Below are 24,729 nucleotides of genomic sequence, written 5' to 3' on the forward strand. Positions count from 1 at the left end.
AGACCTTTCTATATAAGTACAGGCAACTGATATATTCGTCCCAATTTTTTCCTTGGGACGCCCCCCTCTAGTGAGTTTAGAGTAGACTACATACCGGCTGTGGGACCCTGCCCAACCCATCTCTCTCTCTCTCTCTCTCTCTCTCTCTCTCTCTCTCTCTCGTCCACTAGTGAGCTAACATGCCAAGTGTACAAAGAAAGATCTAAAATCCAACAAAATTCACATAGGCCATGTCTGGCTGCAGGAAATTGTTTTCGGGGAATGATTTCAACACAAACATCTTTTGATACATGGGTGCACATAGCTTGTATTTTAGCACTTAGGCCACGTTTAGATACCTCATGTTTTTGTATTTAGATTTGGATTTGAATTTGAGTATTGGAACAAAAATAAGTCACTCATCCTAATGCTCATGTTGTACGAGGGAGGGAGGGACATCTCGCTGCTGCTGCAGCAAGGTCAAAGAGCAGTGAGGGTGAAGGTAATTGCCACAAATATTGATTTCCAAATAATGTCTTGCAGAACAGATTTGAAAATCTAATTTTTTTTTCACTGCTGTAGCTGATTTGGAAATCTGAGAATATGATCCAATTCCAAATCTCAACTGCAAATGTGAGAAAGCCAAATCTAAATCTTGTGTGTATGCAAACATGGCCTTAAAGAGCTGTAAAAAGGTTATTACTATTCTCAAAAAGCACTTACAAGGCAATTAAATACTAAACGACAAGCTAGGAGCATGCATGTATCAAGACAAGGTTGTGCTGAAATCATCTCCCTTTTTCTCATGATAAATTAGCATCTCCAAGTGGTAAGAGACAGATGGAGCAGGTGGGAGGAGTTATGTGAGAGGGCACTATTGAGATGAGGGGTGAGAAATGGCTAAAAATCAGGAAGAAGTCGATCCTATTTTGAGTAGAGTTTTTTGTTTCCTAATTTTTAGCCACTTTTCACCACCTGAAGACTCTAGTTTCCTGATTTTTGGTCACTTCACCCATCCTACCCATCTCTCACCACATGGAGACACTAGTTTACAATAAAAGAAATTTTTGTGGCAGCCAAACGTGGTAATTATCCTCTTCTCTATTTACACCTGTTCTTGAAATTAAGATGAGTTAAGTCTTGAAAGACTGAATCATTTCGCAGGCTTCATTTCAGATACGTATTAAGAGGTCGTCCTTGACCAAGCCACCATTCAAGTGGCATTTAGACTTTAGGATTCTGCAAAACAGAGAGATCCCGTTGGTATCATATCATTAAACTGTAGTATTTCCTGATTCACCGGTTGTAGCAAGCTTATAGCTCATTCTAGTTCTTATTCAACTGTTGAAATTTTCCTAAAGTTTGGAGTTTCCAAACTTGAAGTTTCCTTCTTGTTGAGAATTCTAGAACATGGTTTCTAAGTTCTAGAGTTGCTAAAATTGGTGTGGCTTTGCATTCTAAGCAACCTTTCATATCTATAGGATAATCCCTTGACTTTGGAAATGTTTGGAGAAGGAAAGTTACCTCAAATTACACTTTCTATTTTGAGTATAATTGCCAAACGAATTTGGGCAATTAAGGGAAGCTCTATTGGAGCTTTTTGCCTATAAAAGAAACCCTTGACCCCTCTTCCTACCACTACGAACTTGAGAGCAATCGAGAGATTGAGAGTTTCCTCAAAGAGAGGTTTTCCATAGACCGAGTGGTATGTGAAGGAAGAGAAAAACAAAGAGGCTTTTCGCTTTTCTAGGCCTTCACCATGCTTGGAAAAGATTGAAGACTCGTCGGACTTCAAGCTTCTAAACGGCATCTATGGTGAAAGATACTCCTAACCCATCTCGTTTGAATTGGAATTTTCTTTGATTTCAATGCCAAAGATCCAAAGGGACCATTAAGTAATTTTTGAGAATATCATCAACCACACAGTAACTTAATGAAGAGATTTTCTCTCTCGACACCAAGAATGATTTATGTAGCTGGAATTCGAGGAACCTTGTGCACGGCCGACCGTGGACAGGCTTCGGTCGATCGTTCTAAACAACGGTCATCTGTGAAGGCTATTTCAGTTGGTTTTTATATTTTTGCACAATCTTGCCTTTTAGAATTGCGTGCCAGACAGTCTAGTTTTGATTAGCCTTCTTTAATCTATCCTAATGCCATCAACCACAAGTACACTTAAGGGATTAGTTTTACAATATAAGACTTGACAAATGATCTTCGGGTCTTCATTTCTTCATTCATGCCTTTAATCTTCTTTTTGCTCCATGGATCTACTTCCTCTTCCTTTGGCTCTATGCTCCAATCTTTATGTCTTGATCCATGCCTTTATGTATTCCAATTTGACCTTCAAGAAGAATACATAAACACACTTAAACTCATTGGTATAATAACTAATATCAAATTACATATTGTGTGTGTAGTCATCAAAACATGCCTTGAGAAAGTGACCAGGGTTTGCAAACTTTGGCTAACAACCTCTTTCTAATCTCTCATCTTCTAGCCATTCTCGTTTAAGATTATGACAACCGATTGTGAGTCCAAAACCAATTATTGGACTCAAAATTATACGTAACCCTCAAGAGAGTGTCTCTATCCTTTAAAGGAAGATCGTTCTAGGGTGGTGAGTGTATCTTTCTAGTGCAATGGGTCTCCAACCATGTGCGTCTAAAGCATCTTTTACTAAGATCAGTGTGGTTGTATGCAAATCTAGAGCAATAGCATGATGAACCAATAAGTCTCCAGGACTTATTGTTAAGAATAGTGAATTACTATTCTCATTAACGGCATTTAACCAGCCAGAAAAAGGAAAAAGTCTTATAAAAGAAAAAAATTTCCACACATTTGGTCAGCACCCCAAGACTGTCTACGATTCTTATGGTCGAGATGCTTTTACAAAAAGAAAAAAGAGGCAAGAGATTTCCTTAAAAAAGATATTTCACTCTTTTCACTCTTTTCACCGTAAAGAATTAAATTTGAATAAAATGAGAACCGGAGGATCAGCCGGGTGATCGAGATGATCAAGATACAACGAAGGAATAAAAAAACAAGGCTACAAAACATAACCCCTCAAGGGGGGAGGAAATCAAACATTTCCAAGGCCGCCCTTGAGACATCCTCCTTTGCTAGACAATCCACCTCCCTATTCGCCAATCTTCTTACATAGAGATGAAGGATCCCTCCACTCTATCCAAGATCTCATCTATCCATTGAGCGAACCGCAAAGGATGAGGGAGACTCCCCTTAAACCATTTATAACATTAAGAGTCCCCTTGAACTATAACTTGGTCAAGAATGTTGTGAACGATGAGGGAGATTGCCCTTCAACCCTCTCTCCTTTCCACCTTCCTGCTCCCCCCTTCCTCCTTTCCCGGCCACTTTCACATACGTCCCAAAGGCATCCCAAGAAGAAGAAGCAAGGGCGAAACATGTTGTCTATAAGAACAGCTCCCTCTCTCAGGTGAAATGCATTTCAACAAAAAGAAAAACAGCTAAGGTTAAAACCTGTTGCCACTGCAGCCCAACATTCATCTTCATTTTATAAGAAGATCAGAGCTTCCATCCTCACCTATAATCCTGTTTTTGTAAACTACATCTGGTGCCTAATTTCTCAATTCTGATTCGTTGTTCATCAAAGTTTTGGCAATCTCCATGGGGAACTTTTGCAAAAACAGTGGGCCCATTCTGGGTAGTTTGATGGATTGTATCAGCCCCTTAATGGGTGGTTAGTAGGGATGCATTTACGGGATCTTTGGCGGATTTAGAGAATCCAGCGTTAGTCGTAGATGACTTTTTTCGGGAACTGATAAATACACCCTTAGTCGAAAATTCGGAGAGTCACGAACTTTACATGAGGCGCGAACTTAAAGTTCCGAGTTATAAGTAAAAAGCTCGATCATAATGTTCACCACAAATAGGTGTAACTTTAAGGATAAACCCACAACCCCGTCTCTCCCCTAATCTCGTAGAAGGATGGGTGATTTTGGTTCTCCATGCAAGCAGGTCACTCCATACGATTTTGGTTTTCCATTTCATCATCTGTTTTAGTTTTTTTTTCTCCAGGCATCCAGGTCTCTCTCTCTCTCTCTCTCTCTCTCTCTCTCTCTCTCTCTCTCTCTCTCCATTTCACAAGGGTCTACTTGAGGCATTTTAATCTTATTCGATCTAGGAGAGGGATTTTGATACTCCATTTGGAGACCTTCTGAACCCTAATCCCATCTTCCAATACAAACCCTAGCTGATCACCAGAGCTGATGTTTTGTTACAAACTCTATAAACCCAGGTTCTGTTCCAACGGCAAGCAATCCTATTTTATGAACCTTGAGAACTTTTAAACCTGATTTCTGAAAACTGGTTTTCCTTTTTTTGATCTATCATTTGATTTAGGTTTGTTGCTATAATGCAAATTGATTAAGAGATTGAATTCTTCTTTGTATGTCAACATTCACTGCAGTCCCTTTCTTACACAGCCATGTATGATGTGGATGATTGGAATGGACTTTCTGTACTTCTTTTCTCACACAGTTCAGCGTATATATAATGTGGATTTCTTTTTCTTAGGTTCCAAAAGTGTTGAGGATGTGTTTTTGATGTAATTTCTTCCATGAAACTATTTCTCATGGAAAAAAATTGCTCAAAAACTCCCGGAGAAGAGCTTCATCCTTGCATACCATTTCAAACTGAAGTTTTGCCTTCTTATGCTGCAAGGCTTTCCTATAATTAAATCCTAAGATTTTCTCATTTTGCTTTACAATTTCCAACTCTGATTTTTCAAGCCCTATCAAGTGGACGACTCAGATCAATCTAACAAATAACATTATTGGCCTAGACAGATGAGCCTATGACCCTATCCATAGTGTAATGACTACTTTAGAAAGACCCACGAATGCAAGATATTACTTAGATATTTTAGTAGGGCCCACAAATCCTCGGGATCATAATAAAAATTGATTATTAAAACTCTAGGGCTTCAAATTCATGTATTTGTTGATGACTATCGGGTGATTTCAATATCCGCATGACTCTAAAAAGTCCCCGCTGGAGTCCCAAAAATCCCAAGTGTCCGCACATTAAAGTCCAAGTCCCCAAAGAGTCATGGACAATACGGAGAACTCCGGATATTAATGTCCGTGCATTAAAATCCTGTGCGACTAACCCCTCCTTAACAATACTTTTCTGCGAGATTTTTGCTCAACGGTCTTCAATGCTAGTCCTCTCTACCAATGATATGATTAGACCTGGCAAACGGGTGGGTCGGGCCGGGTCAACCCGCGGGTGATGCGGGTGCGGGTCACACGGGTCGGGTGAGGAAATGACCCGCATTTTTGCGGGTAAGAATTTAGGTGCCCGCGGGTGGGCCGGGTCAACCCGCAAATTCAAATAGTTGCTTATTTTGGGAAATGTTATCACTGGATTTTGATGAGGGCGGTATGGCCGGCACCGTGGGATGATCCAAACTGTCCATTAGATGGCCCACAGGTGTTGCCCCAAAAATCATTTCAATAGGTTGATCCTAACCCTCCGATCTATAGAGGGTTAGGATCAAGTGATCAACCCTCTAACATTCAAATCGGAGGGTTGGGATCAACCTATGGTGCTAGTCATAACCTATTCAGGCATCAAACCCTTAAAAAAATAGATTAGCATGACAAAATCACCATCCTTGGCATTAGAAAAAAAAGTCATCTAACTAGATTAGCATAACAAAATCACCACCCTTAAAAAAGCGGGTGCCCGCGGGTTGACCCGACCCGACCCGACCCGTGTTTTTGAGGGTTGGGTCACCCGCGGGTTAGTTTTGACGGGTCACTAAAACTCAGACCCGTGCCCGCAAATTTGCGGGTGGGTCAGGTCGACCCGCGGGCACGGGTCGCGTTTGCCAGGTCTAGATATGATACAGAGGAACTGGTTGTCACTGTTTTTATTTGGATCATTGTGTTTATAAAACTAAACACACAAAAAATTCAAAATATTTGAACTTTGAACCGCTTAGACGTAGAAACCAAACCAAACCAATATAGGAAAGGAGTGAAAGACTATGGTCTATGGGTTTGACCTAGTCAACGAGAGTTAAGCCTACTGATATTGGCACTACCTGTTTTAATAATTGCACAGACTTATTAAAACAGCAATAACCTTTGACAGCTGTTTAAATAATAAAAGACAAGATATTTTAGTGAAATTATCAAAACACGGTAGTGCCAATATCGATCTCCTTTTCCCACTATTAATAGATTAATAGTAACCCTTCAAACAAGGATTCCACGAGAGAAACTACTACCTGATTTCCCCTTTCCTTCAAGACACCTTCACCTTCTCTATCATTTATAAATATGATGAATTCTTGCCATTCAATCCAATCCTAGAACAGAAAATTAATAATAACAGATGGAGAAATCACGTTGTTTAGATATCACAGTCATCTCTGCAGAGGGCCTGAAGATCGCCAACCGTTGGATAAAAAAGAACACATTCGTGACCGTCCGATCGGACTCCGTTAATTACCAATCAACGAGCGTAGATCGTGACGGTGGGAGCTACCCTTCATGGAACGAGAAGTTACAGCTGGCATTGCCGGATTCCGTTCGATCATTCACCGTCGACGTTAATTGTAAGACCGGTTTCGGGAGTTCTACGGTGGTGGGAACGTGCCGGATTCCAATGTCCGATATTTTGGAAGATTACGTACCGGCTTACCTTATTCACTTTCTAAGCTATCGTTTGAGAGGACGGGACGGAGAGCGTAACGGTATCGTGAATTTAGCGGTTCGGTTGGTGGACCCGGAATATCAGTTTCGGCCGATTTGGACTCCGTCGGTATCAGTTTCGGGCCGAGAAAAGAATTGTCGTAGCGGGTTAGCGGTTGGGATGCCTGTGGCGAAAGCCGGATATTGATTTTACGGTTAGGTCCCGTTTGTTTTGAATTTTTGAGAATAGATTGTGAGTCCAAAACTGATTATTGGACTCGAATTCTGTGGGTCCGAAACTGATTCTTGGGCTCAAAATAGAAAGTAAATTTGAGTCCAATACTGATTATTGGAGTCAGAGTTAAAAGCAAATTTGAGTCCAATTATCAGTGTGGGTTCTCAAAATTGAAGATAAACAGGGACTTAGTACAAGTGATTGGTGTAATGTGTGCATTAGTGCATAAGTGAAAGGGTTGGTGGTGCTTATTTTTCTTTCTTTTTGGTTTTAGAGAAAATAAAAAGATTGGTGGAGAAATAAACTGTGAATATTCTTTGTCTGTGTCAATGGATGCTAGAAAGTTGAAATGATAATGGCCTAATGCTTCACATAAATATAAAATGGCACAATACATTTTGCCTACTGATGGAACTAACATGTCTTAATAATTGCACAAACTGCTTGTATTTGGCTTCTAAAGCTTTTTTAGAGGTAGGGAATGAAAAAAAAAGGGAATTCCTAAAATCTTGTTGGGTCACCCGACCCATCGATCCATTTCTAAATTTTCTCACTTTTGCGCTTTTTACACCCTAAAAGAATGGGATACCACAGAGCGGAGTCCCTTCGCAGATCTCATCAATCCATTATCTCTCCTTGGTTATTAACATAAGGATGTTATAAGTGGAGAATTTATATGATGGGTGGCCGTGAAGTCTAAAAAAGTAGGTACGGCCCACTTTTTTCGATGATCCAAACAGATGAACGGTTTGGATCATCAAAAAAAGTGGGCCGTACCGACTATTTTTTACACTACACGTGTTTTCACGGCCGCCCATCATATAAATTCTCGTTATCAGTGATAGTCTAGTTCAATATGCTTCCTCAAAACACAAGATTGATCGTCATATAAAACGCACCAATTTTATCACAACATAGGATGAGAGGTTTGGATAATGACACGCCAATGCTATGTAGAAGAATGGCCGATGGAAGGGGGCCATGGCAAAGCACAGGACCAATTTTTATTTTTATTTTTTTTTTGAAAAAAATAATTATATTAAAATAAAGGGATTTACTAGGCAATTTCATGAAAGCCCTTTCGCGACCCACTTTTGCGAGAACACCTATCTCAGTTGAGAAATGAATAAGACAAAATCAGCTAAAAATTGAGCCTGTGAGGCTGTTCTCTCCTGCAAAAGTGAGCCGTGAAATGGCTTTCTGTGAAATCAATCCCTAGTGTACATAATCAAACCTGTTGAACTAGTGTGGACAACAAAAAATTCTGTTGCTGTTACATCCTGAACGAGAAAATCATGTGGTATGTATGAAACGTAACCAGGTATTGAACATTTGAGAAGACGAGTCAGAGAGAGGACTAGAGTAGCAGCCCAAACAAGTCTTCTAACAAATCAAGAGAGAGGACTAGAGTAGCAGCCCAAACAAGTCTTCTAACAAATTTCCTCACGGTAGCCTTTTTTGTCCACCTAAAAATGCAGTCAGACAATCGCTTGTTAAGAAGGAATCGGTTACTAGCACCCCCTTTAGGCCCTGTTTGGATCACAAGAAAAACATTTCTCTGGAAAAAAGGAAGCAAAGAAATGGACAGATTTGTAAAGGTTTATACCCGTCCATTTTTACCTCCACAAATCGAAGGGTTGAGATGATCTTTTGGGCACACCCTATCTCTATATGAGGGCCCATCAAATGGATGCTTTGGATCACCCAACCAATGTGTCCCCACTATTTTTTAAGCCTAGGGAGTAGATAATTTATCTACTGTAGATAGTAGGAACTCTTTTCTCTAAATCAAAATCAATTTGCTTCGCCCCATGTTTTGATATCAGCATCCTCTCCTCAATTTAAAGTCCAGCCCAGCGTAGGTTGTCAGCAACATACTTTTGAAGTCATTGATAAATGAAAAAAAAAAAAAAAAAACACAACTGTTTATTCATGACGAGAATGCTAGTCTTAATAAAAAAAACAAGAAGGTCAACAACACTAGAAAGAAAGAGGAGTAAAAAAAAATGTTTCACTAGTACACGTAATTTGACTCTCAATGCTGGTTACGAAGGCTTTGTAGCCCATAGCACCCTGTGGAATTGTGGGCTTTCACTACTACTACTCTGTTTGGGACCTGTTATTAATTGGAGGTTCAGTGTGCATGCAGATGTAGCTGTAAGAATGTTAAGACCAGGCAAGAATAAAGCAAAATATGAAAGAAAAATTACTTTTGCCAGAGGAGCACCTCAACACAAACAGTAGCTGGTTTTATAGGATAAAATCAATACAGAATTAGAGTCTGATTACACCCTTACCGCCAATAGTCCTCCTCAAACTATTTTCCTAAGAACATGCCAAATGGCCAAGTACAACTCCAACTTGAACAAGACAACTCAAAAGAGTTGAACAGCATAAAGCTTTAGGACTCAAAGAAGGCACCCAACTGCAAATGAAAGTAAGATCAGCCCAATGTTTACAATATTATCTCAAATGCACGGGCATGCTTGTGGCTTCATTCCCGGAATCTGCAACATCCAACGACCCCTTCGGGCTGTATTTGGGTCATCTATATCTTGACAATACCATTTCAAAGAGTTATACAATTGGAACACAGATCTGGGTTTAAAACCAGTTGCAAGATAAAAATAAAAAGGCTTACCAGGTAGTGTTACACCAGCCATTATTAGGCAGCATTCGTTTTCACCGTGCTGCATGCTTGATTTCAGAGGTAGCTTTCTGAAGCTTCTTCTTTATTGTCCCAAAGCTTGTCTGGCCCTCGGCCCAGCGGAATGATGTGCTTCTTTTCAGTAGATCCGACATAAGGGGCGATAGTGAAGTTGATCCTTTTCTTGGAGTGTCCTCATAATCTGTGAAAATGATAATCAGGGCTGTTCAATAAATGTTTAACTTAATAGTCATGGACTGAAGCATTGATAGAGGCATGGTTTGAAGTTTCGGTTTCAGCATAAATTTTGGACCTAGTCAAAACAGAAATTTCAGCCGAAATCCCGAAATTTCGGCCCAAATTTGGTAAAGACACCCGAAATGTCGATTTTTTGGGCCGAAATTTCGGTAAGTTCAGCTGAAATTTGGGAAAGGAATAAAAAATTAATATTTTTCGGCCAAAATTTCTGAAATTTTGTACGTTTCTCCAATTTCGGTTTTGGAATGTCGGTTTCGGTCTCGACCGAAATCCAAAATTTCAGATTTCGGACGAAATTTAAAACCATGGATAGAGGCACATGAGAGCACAAGAAATTGAAGAAAAGGAGTTACAGTCTAATTATAAGCAGAAGTAAAAAAAGACAGTACTAGTGAAATTAAAATGGCTTAGAAAAACATCTCACATTCGCAAGGTCTATGAAAAATACACATCTATTCCGAAAGCATTGTATAATTCTCAGATCTTTTTGGGTGCATGTAGTGCATGTACCAAATATGTACTTCTGAATGTTAGTTTGAGCGATATGTCATGTAATTAACATAAAAAACATAAAACATATCAAAATGCATCAGAGACTTTAAGTGAGAATGGATGCCCACCTGAAGACTTTGGAAGCTGATATTGCCTTTTCAAGAACTCAGAGGCCTTACTGTCCGTCTTATGGCATAACACTCGGAGTAAGGTGTCAGCATCTTCCGCACATCTGCCTCCAGATTTCATAGAATCTGATTTCGTGGAAATTTGTTGGCTTGCAGACATCAACATTCCAACTATGGTTTCTGTCTGAAAAAGAAAGGCTAATATATTACAAGGACATTCCATGCATATATCAGTATGAGTTATATAACTCAAGCATTAGCTGAAAACCTGAAGGGCATATAAGTTCAAGATCTGCTGAGCTAATTTTGCTTCTTGCACAACTAATACACGAGGAAGGCCTTCTCCGTTTGCTACAAAAAAGTCCTGCAAGGGAAAAATTACAGGAAAAAAAAAACAGAAAATGGCATATAAAATGTAAGGCCAGAGCCAAAATCCCAAGGTACCCCTTCATATCACAAGCACATAAAGTGCATACCTTCAATATATTGAGATCTTCTTGCATCATTATAATATCAGTGTCAGCGAATGCACGTGAAGGGCCTCCATCCAACAATACCCAAACATAGCCTTCCTATATAACAATATGCATAAAACATTCAAATCAAAAATATCAATCGTTAAAAGATTACATAAGGGGGCAAGAGAGTACCAATGACGCTTGACAAATGCTAAAAACAACTGGATCTCTAAGAGTGTCAACGATCAAATCACATATATGGTCAACGGCCTGCATTGAATGCCTAGGAGGGTCAAAGGAAATCCATTCACTTCAGACAGAGCAACACAAATCTTAATTACTGTTCTCATCGTAAACAAAAGAAACAAGAGAACTTTTTTAATTTCATCAACTTACAGTATCAAGTTCTGGGAGAATACTTTCCACACGAGAACTTTCAACAATTCCACGATATAAAGAGAATAGGAATGAGTCTCTCAGGTCCCAGAACACAACCTTCACTCCTAGACATGAAATGTAGCAAGCATAAGTTATTGCTTTTTGCTATCATTGAAACTATTCTACCTGCAGAAATAATTGTTAGTATAACCTGCGACATTCTTTGAATTATTATAGAGATAGCATGCATAAAGTGGCTGACTCTATTACTGATCAAGAATCTTTCTATGACTCCAAAATTCAGTTGGAAAAACAGGAAGAGGGAGGAGGGCGGTAGGTAGTAAGGCATAAGAAGCACCACACGTTTCTAGCTGGCCAAGAAGATAATTAAATGGTGAAGGAAATTCTGCAGTGCAAACTAATATAGGCTTGATAACATGTAGACTCACATGACCTTTGCATTAAGTGTATGGGTTTTATATTCACATGCCAATGTTAGAGAAGTTTCAACGTGCACGGCTTAGGTTAATCTTGACACCAGTCATGTGGCTAAGCACTGTTAAATGAATAATTTACTATTTTCTTTCGCCCCAAATCTTGGTGAGAGATCTCCAACAGCACTAGGAGAGACCTCCCCACCTACGAAATTTTCAACTTGGGAAACCAAACCGCCACTTAGGTATGAATATTCATCAGTACGTTAGAATTTAAGCACGACAGTCGGTTGATAGTAGATTCAGGCTGGAAAATGTGCATCCTCCATGTGGAGCAAAGTAAACAGTAGAACTAATTGCATGCATTTTAACCAGAGACACTACCAAGCCCAGATGAGGTGTGCTGTAAGGCGTTCTCTCAAACTAAAGCCAAAGTAGAAAAGCCCAATTACAAATTAGTTTTGTGAGAGTTAGAATGCACATAATAAAAAGCATATAAGATGTAAGTGATTGCTCGTTAGCAAGAATAAGATGCTGAATTGGACTGAGAATGCAGGCTCAACACAAGATACATTGACATGGATACTTATCATTATATGATTAACATAGCTTTAGCGTTATGTTATTTCTGCAAATAATTTTCTCCTTTATATTTATGACGTTTAACCTTTTTTCATAAACATGTTAATGTGCTTTGTGGCTTCGTGACAATTCATTCTCTTTACTTCTTTTTTTTTTGAATGGTAGCCATTTCATTGAAGAAAAAGAGACCGAGTTGGTCCAAAACAAGTACAAGGAGAAGCTAAAAAGAACAACAAAGGTGCCAGAGAAAACAATAAATAGAAACCAAGGGGGTAAAAAATTGAATAGATCTATCCCTTGCCTCCCAACTCCTTCCTGTGCCAATCTATCTGCTTCACTGTTAGCAGATCTTCTGACGTGATTAAATACAATTGAGGATCCTCTTATCAGGTCCTAAATCTCATCAAAGTAACTAGCAAAACGCCACGGCGGAAAAACCGTCACTCTCAGCCAACGTATCACATTCACAGAGTCTCCTATGATTGTTCTATTCAACAAGGCTTTATCTACATATTTTATGCCCTGATGTGCTCCTCTTACCTCCGCCTCATTTGTGTTGTCCCTATCGATCCCGAGAAGGCCCAAATAATATCCCCACTTGAACCTCTCAAGACACCTCCAATGCCTGCAGGGCCGGGATTGCCCATACTGGAACCGTCAAAGTACATTTTAAAAATTACTTCCAATGGGGGCACCCATACTTGGACCATCAATGGTCTCCTTTCCATGCTAAAGCAAACCTCCTTCCACCCCTCCCATAGATCATATGCCGATACAAAATGGAATAGGGGAAGAATTCTAGCCCATGCAATTCATTCTCTTTACTATATTATCAAAATATCAAACTTCATAAAACTTATTTTTTCAGTATATAGATTGTGGGTCACTATAACATGCATCTCTTGGAGGAGTACTTGACAATTAAAGCAGAAGCCAAGGAGGTATGTTCCCTTGGAAATTCGACCTTCTTTGAGCAAGCACAACCTGTCTAATGGATAATCTAGAATCCATAAATAGCTGCAACTTTGAGGAGCTCCCTTAGGAAGCACCACTATTTAGAAATCTCCGGTTTTTATCTGAAACCCTTGGCCTTCTGCTAGGCTTAGATGATGAAGGTTTCCCAGACAACTTGATTATATCATCAAAGGTCATGTCCGTCTTCTTCTCTGTGACAGCAATTGCTTCACTTGTCATTGCAGGCTTGCTTGCCATCGATTCAAAGATTCGAAAAACTGCTATCAGAAGAAATCAGGATCTAGGGTTTATGCAATTGGGCCACCGATCTTACCAACGTAGAGAAAACTAGGGGCAAAAGAAGGGTGAGGTTTCAGCATATCAAAAACCAAGTAAACGCTACATGGGGTCAACAGATGGTGGAAGGTACTTCCTTCCCAGGTTCAATCCAAAGTGAAGGCCACGAGTTTCGAGCATTTCCTTGCCATTGATCGCTGGGAGGATAAGCAGATGGTCATCACTCTTGCTGAGTGATGGTGGGATGATACCCAGACCTTCCAGGAGGTCCGGTTGACCCCATTTGCTTTCTTCGCCTTGAGTTGGAGGCTATTACGATGTTAGAATTTAAGCACACCAGTCAGTTGATAGTAGATTCATGCTGGGAAATGCGTATCCTCCATGCGTGTAACCTACAAAGGCTGAGCAAGGTAAACAGTAGAACTAATTGCACTCATTTTAACCAGAAACACCACCAACACCAAGTACAGATGAGGTGATGAGGTGTGATGCAAGGGGTTCTTTCAAACTAAATCCAAAGTAGGAAAGCCCAATTACAAGTTCGTATTGTGCGAGTTAAAGGCACATAAGATATAAGACATTGCACGATAGCGGGGAAAAAAAAGATTAATTAGAATGAGAACACAGGCTCAACGCATGATATATTGATATGAATAATTATCGTTATGTGATTAACATAACTTTTGCAAAAGATTTTCTCCTTTCTATTTATGGCATTTAACCTTTTTTCTAGTCATATTAATGTGCTTTGTGGCTTTGTGGCAATTCATTCTTTTTTCTCTATTATCAAAATATTATTCTTTAGAAACTTGATTACAGGGCATTTTTCATGTCATTTTCCCATAATATTCCAAGTTTAATTATGCATATTGAATGAAAAATGCTATAAGGAATAAAAGCTTGTTCAATTATATGTAAAAGGGAGGATTGCAGATACAAACTCATGTACAAGTAACTTGAATACTTTTCTCATATTTTTTTCTATCCAGACATACATGATGATCCAAAAAGAGGGAAAATAAACTTAAGCACCTTATCTGGTGGTGAATGGACATAAAAAAATTGCTTCATACAGCGAAGTTGCAAGGACAATTAGGTTTACTAGCTCACCGATAAAATCACAGATATTTTTGGTTGCATCATCTGCAGTTTTCCTGATGTTGTTAAAGGTGCTAAATTGCTCATCAACTGATTCATTACAAGCAGGAAATTCTTGTTTCGAACCCCCCAAAACTTGGTCATTCCCTGAAGAATTAGTAGTACGACTAAATGTCAGTCTCTCTCACACACACACACACACACATCAGATATATATATATATATATATATATATATATATATATATATATATATATATATATATATATATGAAAATAATATCATTGCTCCTAATGTTTCAATGCAAACCATCAGCTGTATATTAAATATTTTACCCATACTCCAATGAAGGCAAATAATAAAAATTAAATAAAGGGAGCTGGTAGTTCCACCCCCTTTCTATGGTCCTTTTCCACCCCTCTTTAGAATTTTCTCATTAGCTCGTAACATTCACCATGATTTATACGTGCCAATGAAAAAAAAAGTCCAAATGAAGAAGGGATAAGAAACACCAATAGTTGTAAGTTCCAATGGAAACACTAGATAAAGAGAGGTATGGGAAGGTACAGAGAAAGAGTTGAAGTACCATTTGTCTAAGTAAAACCTAAAAAGGAATTTCAACTGCCAGTTTACACCTATGGACTGGACTGAAACAGATTTCTATTTTTTGCGCACAGTAGTGGCTTGAGTTCAAAGTTAATGAAATTCTGGCACAAAATGACAATGCATACAACCATAATTATTAGCAAGAAGTGTTTGGTTTAGTTTCCCAATACAAACAAAAGAAGTACCAAACCTCCTGTCACCCGTTGCGAAAAATTCAGATTGGACTTTTAGATCATGTGGCAGCATGGATTAACAAATTAACGAACCCAGAAAGTCTTTCATAGGAAGCTAGTGGTTAAAACCCTGATTAAAAATTATTTCTAGTGACCAAAACCCCAATTTCATAGGAAACTAGTATGACAAGGATTAGATATGGAAGTAACACAACACTTTCGTAATATTAAATTTTAAATGAATATTAAGTTTCTTAGTTTCTAGTCCGAATATTTAGCAAAATGAAAAAAAATAACATTAAATGGATTATATGATTTTAGTGAGGTCTGTAAATTTCCATTTCTGTAAACTAATTGATTTATATGATTTGTTTCAAGGTTTTTAACTGCATCTTAGTTTTTACACTTAGTTAACGAGTAGGTGAGCCATTGTTACCACAATTGCTCAAAACGAGTCTTATTATCCAAAAAAAAAGACTCCTAAAGTAATGGCTAGGTTCACTTTAATTTCAAAGTAGAATGACAAGTCTCTAAGGAGGAGGTAGGAAGGAAAGAAAAGCTCGGTCTGCATATATGGAAGTAGAGTCGTGCAAATAAGGCTGGGATGTATCTGGTGCATGCAAAGTACTGGTATCCATGGAGAATGTCAAAAATGGCATGTAGACCACCGGTGTTAACCAGACAATTTAAAATGAATTTGTAAATATCATCTCCCCAGATTACATTGCCAAGAATGGACACAATATATGCAAAAGAAAAAAAAAAACGAGAAAAAGAAAGTGAAGGTACTAGGTCTGATCAATTAATAGTTTTTTTAAAGAAACTGTTATACGTTTTTCTATATTAAATGATAACAGTAGATGGAAGAAACAGAATACATGGGAAAACAGACTACACATCTAAAAACTCCGGATCTAGTTTAGCCAGAGACTAATATAGCAAGAGATTATCTAATTATATCTCTACTTAGATCTGACCAAAATGCAAACTAAGTAAAAAGTGTTAACGAATGAAAAAGCAGGAACTCTAGAAGGAGAGTTTTGTTAGAACAGAAACTGAAATTCAGAAACATAATTATCATTTAAAGATGGCATTAGCTTAACTGTTAATGATGGGGCGAATAGTTGTTTGTGTCCTTTATTAAATTTATCTATAAATGTTTTTTATTTTTTTTGGGTTCCAAGTATAACGTAGTTTAACCAATGTCCTACATGCTCTAGTGGTAGAGGCAATAAGTACTCATGTTGCCATGAGGTGTAGGGTTCTGGTACATGGAGAAACAAAGCCCTTCAAAAAGTATAAGGTAGTTTAGCCATTGTGGGTACTTCATGTTCTATATCAAACACATTTATAATTCTTCTACATTTTGAGTTCCAAATATATGGTAGTTCAGCCATGGTGGATATGTACAACATAGGATAGTCATTATGTATTCTCCCGCAAGGTTTAAATTTCAATCGCCACGGAAATTTTCGTAGAAATCTTGTAAAATCAGAGAAACATAGGCAAATGATATAATTTTAAGATGATACTTCAGTAATGCTAGAATAAGTACAAATACACACTTAAAAACCATGACATAAGCAAGACAACCATCCATATTGGTTTAACAACATTGAACACCTAGTGACAAGCGTTGTCGGGTCGCACATGTCTGATAATTCAATACATACCACATTTCACATGTAATTCATATAAATATTAATGCATTATACATACACCACATTTCACATGCAATCATATAAATATAAGGACACATACTGATATAGAATACCACTAATACGCTTGCGATTTTGGTTTCGGTATGTGTTTCGGTGGGGATGGAAACAGAAACATTTTGATCGTTTCTTGTCAGTTTAGGTGGAAATTTAAAACCATATACTCTCGTATTCTTGTTCTAATAGCACTACTGCAACCCACAGACATCAAGAATTGGTTGGTGTGCTTCTTTATTCCTTTCTCAGGGAGATCATTGATTTTACAAGGCTAGACCTCACAGAGTTTTTTTAGTTCATACATAGACTTACAACATCTTATTGGGAAACTGTCAGAAGGATCCCATATACTTGAATGACAGTATATTCAAGAAGGACTAGCCTATACGAAAGAAATTTTTCATGATCTGTACGGTCGCATGGATGCAGATCTAAATTGTACTACTTTAATGCCCTACATATACTTGAGATAACCTAACCCCACATGTACCAGAGATAACTTACTCTTTTAGTACAATAGGAAAGGAATAACTATCACAACAGTTCAATGCAGAAGCGGGACATATGGTAATATCGCTTAGGATTTTCGTAATCAATATATGAAACCCATTTTAAGTACCTACAACTTAAAGAAACCAAGTAATATTAGTGTAAAAGACCGTGGTCCCCCCCCCCCCCCCCCCCCTAACCTAATAACTTAAGGGACTTAAAAGATACCTAAAAGACACTTAAAAATTAGAATATGGGCCCTAGATGGTCCCCATTATAATCTCCCGATTGAAAAGATTTGACCTTGTTGAATATAATGATTGACATGACGATGATAGTTATTCAATTAAAATCTTTGCATGGGTCGCGTATGGTTGTATTTTCCAAGGGATTAAGTACTTACAAGGCGGGCAAACATGTCGTTGGTTTGAAGTAGTGTGACCACATGGAATTGACTAACTAAAACCCCTTTAATTAGACTAGTCGCCCTACTATTAGGACTCTCATTCTCCTTTTATATGGGCTCTATCTACTCTAATCCTACTACAAAGAAACTACGACTTCAAATCCATCATTGAAACTAACCCACTTTTAAGTCCCACAAATACAAGGACTCACACTCTCTTATGTTTCAATATGGGCCCTTGTGGTAAGTTAACAACTTAAGTGATTAATTACAAATGACTTATATGTCCCTATTACATAAGACTTTCATAATAAACATGTGGGCCACAAATTAATAACCTACAACTTAAAGAAACCAAGGGATATTGGTGGGAAAAGACCGTGGTACCCGTCCTATAAGTTAAGGAACTTAAAAGACACCTGAAGGATACTTAAAATTAGAATGTGTGCCCTAGGATGGTCCCCATCAATTATGTAATAGAAGTTAAAACTAAATGGATTACTTTTAGCAAGGTCGGTAAGGGGCCGTTTGGATATGTGGATTTTAGAATCTTGGATTTCCTAAAAATCCTGGATGAAAGACGAGAAGAAGGAGACCATCCATTTCGTTTCTCTTTAGAATCTTGGATTTTAAGTAAGAAATCCAGGTTTTAGAAATCTATCCCCCATCCTGAGATTTCTAAAACCTGGAAACATGGGATGATCTCCTACTCTCTTGCTGACGAAAAGAAGGGCGAGAAATCAGAAAACGACAGACGGTCTCCTTCTTCTCTCGTCTCCCATCTATGATTTTGTCATTTTGAGGAAATCCAAGATTCTAAAATCCGCATATCCAAACGGCCCCTAAATGTTCAGTTTTGTAAACTAATTGATTCGCATGATTTGTTTCTAGGTTTCTAACTGCTCCTCATTTTTTTTTACAGTTTATTAATAACTAGGTGAGCTCTTGTTTCCACAATTACTCAAAAGTACTCTTATTATCCAAAAAACCCAAGTTATCAATGCTGTATCCATCATGTACGACGAACCAGTGCAACATTTTTCACAAGTCATCAATGAAGAAAATTCCTTACCAATTTTATGGTCAGTATTTTCTACAAAACTAGTATAAAAAAATTGTGTATGTCCAAGTTGAAGTAGACTGAACCGGGCGCCTTGAAAAGCCAAACAAGAAATGGCAATATGTAGAAAACATGAAGCACCAAACCAGGAACTCTAGGCATTTTAGGTTGCAAATTTGCAGCCACAAAAAACAAATAACTTACTCAATATAAGATTAGCATATTGTCTAACAAGCATCCAGCGCTTCCTAATGGAGTCCTCTAGTTTTCTGATTTGTGTTTGAATGTACTGCATGGAAAGCATAAAGAGAGTGAGTACCTTGAAACTATAAGACAACTCTAAAATTTCAGTTATAGAGAAGATCACGTATAAAATCAAGAGAGACATACATGTGAATATTACTAAACAAAGATGACCATAAACATGTAAAATCAAGAGGGACGTAGATGTGAATCTTATTAAACAAAGATGGCCATAAACACAATACATGCACACTATGTTAGATCATCATTTTTTCAAAAAAAATTTATGCAAATGAGTAGGGATAGCTAATCCCAGTTAAGAATACAACCCAACTGTGCGACTTAAACCAGGATTATGTAAAACATAACAATCTCTCTAAGCAAAGACTAGCAGACTAAGCATCTGCCTCTTCTAATACAGATAAGCTTTTCCTTGTGTGTTTTATCATCACGAATGAATAAACAACATAAATATCTAGTGTTTTTATTTGTTACTAATTAAGTATGGTAGGCATCCCACAAAACAAGGAACAAGAAATAGAAAATAAAGCAAATCCACACATAAACATATCATGATTTAGACTTATTTACCTTCTGTTCGATGTAAGCTACTTTCCATGGGAGGAGAAGTGAAAGAGAAGAAGAGTGAGGACCATTCCTGAAGTAATAAAGAATATGAGGACCATTTTTAGTCACTTAGGGTTACATACATTCTTGAAGTAGAGTGTATATGAGGGGATTCATGACGATATATACGTTCACTTAGGGTTACATACAATGACTAAAATACCCTTCTAACACTTAGGGTTACCTGTTACATATATTTCACAACTTGGACTTCCCCAATGGTTCAGTAAAGACATCTGCCAGCTGATCTCCGGACCGAGTAAAGGTACTGCTTATCTCTCCACTTTGGAGCTTTTCACGGGCGAAGTGACTATCTACTTCAATATGCTCCATCGTTTCATGGAACACTGGATTAGAAGCAATATGAAGTGATGCCATGTTGTCACAATGCAAAGATGCTAGAGATGAAGAAGGAATACCAATCTGCATCAGGAGGGACCTCAACCAGGTCAGCTCTCTTCACATGTAAGAGCCATAGCTCGATACTCTGCCTCTGCACTCGACCTGGCCACCACATCTTGGTTCTTACTCCGCCAAGATAATAAAGTTCCTTCAACAAAGGTGTGGTAACCTATAGTTGATCTCCTATTTGTTGGAGATCCTGCCCAATCTGATAAACCCTTCAAGTCTCAAATGATTATGCATCCTGAAGAACAAGCCTTTTCTAGGAGCATTTTTCAAGTACTTAACTATCTGCAGGCCTACTCCCTAGAGCGAAGTGCGAGGAGAACCCATAACTGACTAACTACTCCCACTGCATATGATATGCCGGGAGTCGGGACGAGTCACAGTCAAATAAATCAATTTACCAACAACCCTCTTATATCTACAGGGTACTCCAACAACTCCCCCCAATCTGGATAAAGCTTCACATTGGGGTCCATGGAAACCTCAGTCGGCTTTGTTCCTAAGGACCCCATCCCTTCCGGTATGTCCAGAACATACTTCCTCTGTGACAAGGAAAGACCACCTCGGGAATATGCCACCTCTATATCTAGAAAAACCGAAGACGTCCTAGGTCTTTGGTACAAAATTATGTCTGAAGGCACATTTTAAGTCGTTGAATACTAGTCTTATCATTCCCGGTAATCACAATGTTAACTACATACACAACCAACAGGATATGGCCAGCATCAGAATAGGCATTGAATACCGAATGGTCGACTAGACACCGCATAATGGCCTCATTGAATCTATCAAACCATGCTCGTGGAGACTGCTTCAGCCCATATAATGCGTTACGGAGACGACACACATAACCAATCTCCCCCTGAGCAACAAAACTCGGAGGTTGCTCCATATATACCTCTTCAAATAGGTCACCATGTAAGAAGGCATTCTTCACATCCAACCGATAGAGTGGCCAACCTTGGTTAACGGCCAAGGAGATAACTACACGAACAGAGGGTATCTTGGGCACTGGCGAGAAGGTCTCCATATAGTCCACGCCAAAGAAATGGGTATAGCCTTAGCAACCAAACATGGATTCAAACGATCCACTGTACCGTCTGGCAAATACTTCACAGAAAACACCCAACGACAACCGATAGCTTGGGCGGAACTACGTAAAGCAATAATGGTCCCCGGCTGATACATGTAATAAAGACCGTTCACCTCACGACCCGAACAATTCGTCTTCCAAGTCTTCAGATCCTGAAAAACATATGAAGGGGAAAGCACACGGAAGAATTCAGATTTTTGGTTAACTAACTAACAGAAAGTAAATTAAAAGGACAAGTGGGAACACATAATGCAGAGTTGATGAAACGCATTAGGCAAGGCCCTTTAAACCTGTCCCATACCAGGCTGGGTCCCCACTTAGGACCGTAACATACCACCACGCTTCCGCACCTGCCGTCTTCGGCAGCCCACTCTGTGACGGCTTTCACTCTGGCCTTTTTTTCCAGGTAGCCCTTTTCACAGGTCACCCCTTTCGTGACTCGAACACGGGACGTGGTGGCTGCACATAATGCACTTAACACGGGACGTGACAAGTAGGAACACATAATGCAGAGGATAAAGAAAGACCAGAGGAAAGAGAGACGACCCCACCTCCTGAGACAGGAGAGGTAGTCACATCAGCTAAAGTAACAGAATGGGGTGAAGAAAAGACCGTAAGGAAGAGAGAATACTATTGTTACCAGTGATACGATTGGAGGCCCCTGAATCAATGAGCCATGATCCAGAGGTAGAAAGAAAACAAGAGATGCTACCTTGCTGAGCGAAGGTGGCAGTAGGCTGCTTCCCCTTGTCCTTATACCGTAACTACTCTTTGTTAACCGAAAGTTTAGAGAGAGAAAATGAATGAGTTAGGGTAATCTCCCCCTGACTCATATCTTTATACTAAAACATAAAGGAATGTACAAAGTCCTAAATGCCCTTAGGCAAGTTACATATTCCAACACTCCCCCTCAAGCTGGAATGTAAATATCATACATTCCTAGCTTGTTACATATATCACTCAATTTTGACTTATTTAAGGACTTTGTAAACATATCAGCTAATTGGTCTCCTGACCGAGTAAACACAGTGCAAATCTCTCTTTTCTGGATTCTTTGACGGATAAAATGACAATCCACTTCAATATGTTTGGTGCGCTCATGGAAGACTGGATTGTTGGCAATGTATATTGCAGCTTTGTTGTCACAATAAAGCTGCGAAGGAGAAGATGAAACGAAGCCAATTTCAGAAAGAAGTGAACGTAGCCAAATAAGTTCTGTGCTTGTCTGTGCCATTACCCTGTATTCAACCTCTGCACTGGACTTAGCTATAACATCCTGCTTCTTACTCTTCCATGAAACAAGATTGCCACCTACAAATGTACAATACCCAGTGGTGGACCTTCTATCTGTTGGGGATCCAGCCCAATCTGCATCAGAGAAGCCTTCAACTTTCATATGGCCATGTCTTTTGAACATCAATCCCTTCCCTAGAGCCCCTCTCAAATACTTGAGAATTTGTGTCACCGCAGCCCAGTGAGAAGTACGTGGAGAGCTCATATACTGACTGACAACTCCAACAACATATGAAATATCTGGCCGAGTAACCGTGAGATATATAAGTTTACCGACAAGCCTGCGATACCTGCCAGGATCCTCCAACAACTCTCCTTCTTCTGGAACGAGTTTCACATTAGGATCCATGGGTGCAGAAGCCAAGATTGTCTGTTTCTTTTAGCAAGTCCAAGACATACTTTCTCTGTGATAGGAACAAGCCTCTAGAAGAACGAGCAACCTCTATCCCCAAGAAATACCTGAGCAGACCCAAATCCTTAGTAGAGAATTCCTTTTGCAAGAAAGTTTTCAAACGTTGTATACCTTGTGAATTGCTCCCTGTGATGATTATGTCATCCACATAAACTATCAACAAAATACACCCAGGTGAAGAGTGATAACTGAAGACTGAGTGATCCACTGCGCATTGTTTCATGCCAAAGCGCATGACTGCCTCACTGAATCTCCCAAACCACGCACGCGGAGATTGTTTGAGGCCATAGAGTAACTTGCGTAGGCGACACACGTAGGAGGAAGTCTCCCCCTGAGCAACAAACCCTGGTGGTTGCTCCATCTACACCTCCCCAGTCAGGTCGCCATGGAGGAAGGCATTCTTCACATCCAGCTGATGAAGGGGCCAGCTATGATTAACATCAAGAGACAGGAGCACACTGACAGAGGGAATTTTCGCAACTGGACTGAAGGTCTCAGTGTAGTCAACACCAAAAGTCTAAGTGTATCCTTTCGCGACTAACCGTGCTTTTTAGCGCTCGACAGTACCATCAGGGAGGTATTTGATGGAGAAAACCCACCGACAACCAACAGGACGAGCACCAGCGGGTAGGGAAACCATATCCCATGTATCATTACTATGAAGAGCGCCCATTTCTATGTTCATAGCATCACGCCAGCGAGGATGGTCAAGAGCCTCAGCCACTGACTGTGATGAAGACATAGAAGACAAGGAGGAAACAAAGCTCTGGAAGGTACTGGTGAGCTTATCATAAGAAACAAAATTCGAAATAGGATGTGCGGTGGAACGGGATCTCGTATGAGATGCAATAGGAGAATCAGAAACAACAGAGGAAGGCGGAAGAGAAGATACCTAAGAGCGGGAGGGAGAGATCATCGGCTCAGAAGATGATTGTGCGAGAGGAGGTAGAAGAGACCTATCTGTAATTTGGAGCCGCTGATACTGCTGTGTAATTTTAGGTGGAGCTGGCTTCTCCAACCTGGCAGAAGAAGTAGAAGCTGGAGAAGCTGGCTGCACGGAAATAGGAGATGACGGAAGAGAAGCAGGTAGATCTGGTAAGGGAAGCGAGACCTCGGACTCGAGAGAAGGGGTGAAAGATGTCGCGCCATGTTAGAAGAATGCCTCAAACTCAAAGAACGTAACATCGGCTGAGACAAACCAGCGACGCAGACGAGGGCTATAGCAACGATAGCCTTTCTGCGTACGGGAATACCCCAAAAAGACAACGCTTAGACCAGGGATCGAGTTTGTCACGGCCAGGTCCAAGGTGATGAACAAAACAAACGCATCCAAATACACGAGGTGTCAGAGGAAACTGTTCCTTACCAGGAGATAAAATCTCGAAAGAAGAGGCACCCTCTAAGACGGAGGAAGGAAGGCGATTTGCTAAGAAACACGCCGTGAGAAGGGCATCACTCCAGTATGCCTTAGGAACACTCATCTGAAAAAGAAGAGTGCGACCTACTTCAAGCATATAACGAAGTTTCCTCTCAGCAACATCATTTTATTAAGAGGTGTACGCACATGAAGACTGAAGTAGA

The 24,729-nt window shown here is 39.5% G+C and overlaps 2 protein-coding genes across 15 annotated transcripts in view; one reads left to right on the forward strand and one right to left on the reverse strand.

Moving 5' to 3' along the window:
- The first annotated feature begins 6,136 nt into the window (after nucleotides 1-6,136).
- BAP2 (BON association protein 2) lies at nucleotides 6,137-7,201 on the forward strand. Its single transcript, XM_077391408.1, has one exon. The coding sequence runs from the start codon at nucleotides 6,364-6,366 to the stop codon at nucleotides 6,868-6,870; it is 507 nt and encodes a 168-aa protein (XP_077247523.1). The 5' UTR covers nucleotides 6,137-6,363; the 3' UTR covers nucleotides 6,871-7,201.
- Nucleotides 7,202-9,092: 1,891 nt separating this feature from the next.
- LOC143888114 (DNA topoisomerase 4 subunit B (DUF810)) overlaps nucleotides 9,093-24,729 on the reverse strand; it is a 54,120-nt gene continuing 38,483 nt past the window's right edge. For 5 of the 14 annotated variants that reach the window (XM_077392425.1, XM_077392426.1, XM_077392424.1 and 2 more), the window contains 9 exons: nucleotides 19,277-19,361; nucleotides 14,636-14,770; nucleotides 11,277-11,383; nucleotides 11,073-11,150; nucleotides 10,899-10,994; nucleotides 10,691-10,786; nucleotides 10,423-10,606; nucleotides 9,539-9,746; nucleotides 9,093-9,451 (listed from right to left, as the gene is read on the reverse strand). In XM_077392425.1, coding sequence (XP_077248540.1) covers nucleotides 9,580-9,746; nucleotides 10,423-10,606; nucleotides 10,691-10,786; nucleotides 10,899-10,994; nucleotides 11,073-11,150; nucleotides 11,277-11,383; nucleotides 14,636-14,770; nucleotides 19,277-19,361 — 948 coding nt within the window. In that variant the 3' untranslated portion in view covers nucleotides 9,093-9,451; nucleotides 9,539-9,579. Of the gene's footprint in view, nucleotides 9,452-9,538; nucleotides 9,747-10,422; nucleotides 10,607-10,690; nucleotides 10,787-10,898; nucleotides 10,995-11,071; nucleotides 11,191-11,276; nucleotides 11,445-14,635; nucleotides 14,771-19,276; nucleotides 19,362-24,729 lie in introns of those variants that run through there. The other 9 variants (XM_077392427.1, XR_013254482.1, XR_013254485.1 and 6 more) reach the window with 9 other exon arrangements.

The sequence above is a fragment of the Tasmannia lanceolata genome, unplaced genomic scaffold (assembly GCF_043159265.1).
Source record: "Tasmannia lanceolata isolate RefF3 unplaced genomic scaffold, GAP_Taslan_0.1 ptg000012l, whole genome shotgun sequence".
NCBI lineage: Eukaryota > Viridiplantae > Streptophyta > Magnoliopsida > Canellales > Winteraceae > Tasmannia > Tasmannia lanceolata.

Excerpts from the sequence above, each read along its gene's own strand:
- BAP2 (XM_077391408.1), top strand. The coding sequence starts at position 6,364 with ATGGAGAAATCACGTTGTTTAGATATCACAGTCATCTCTGCAGAGGGC.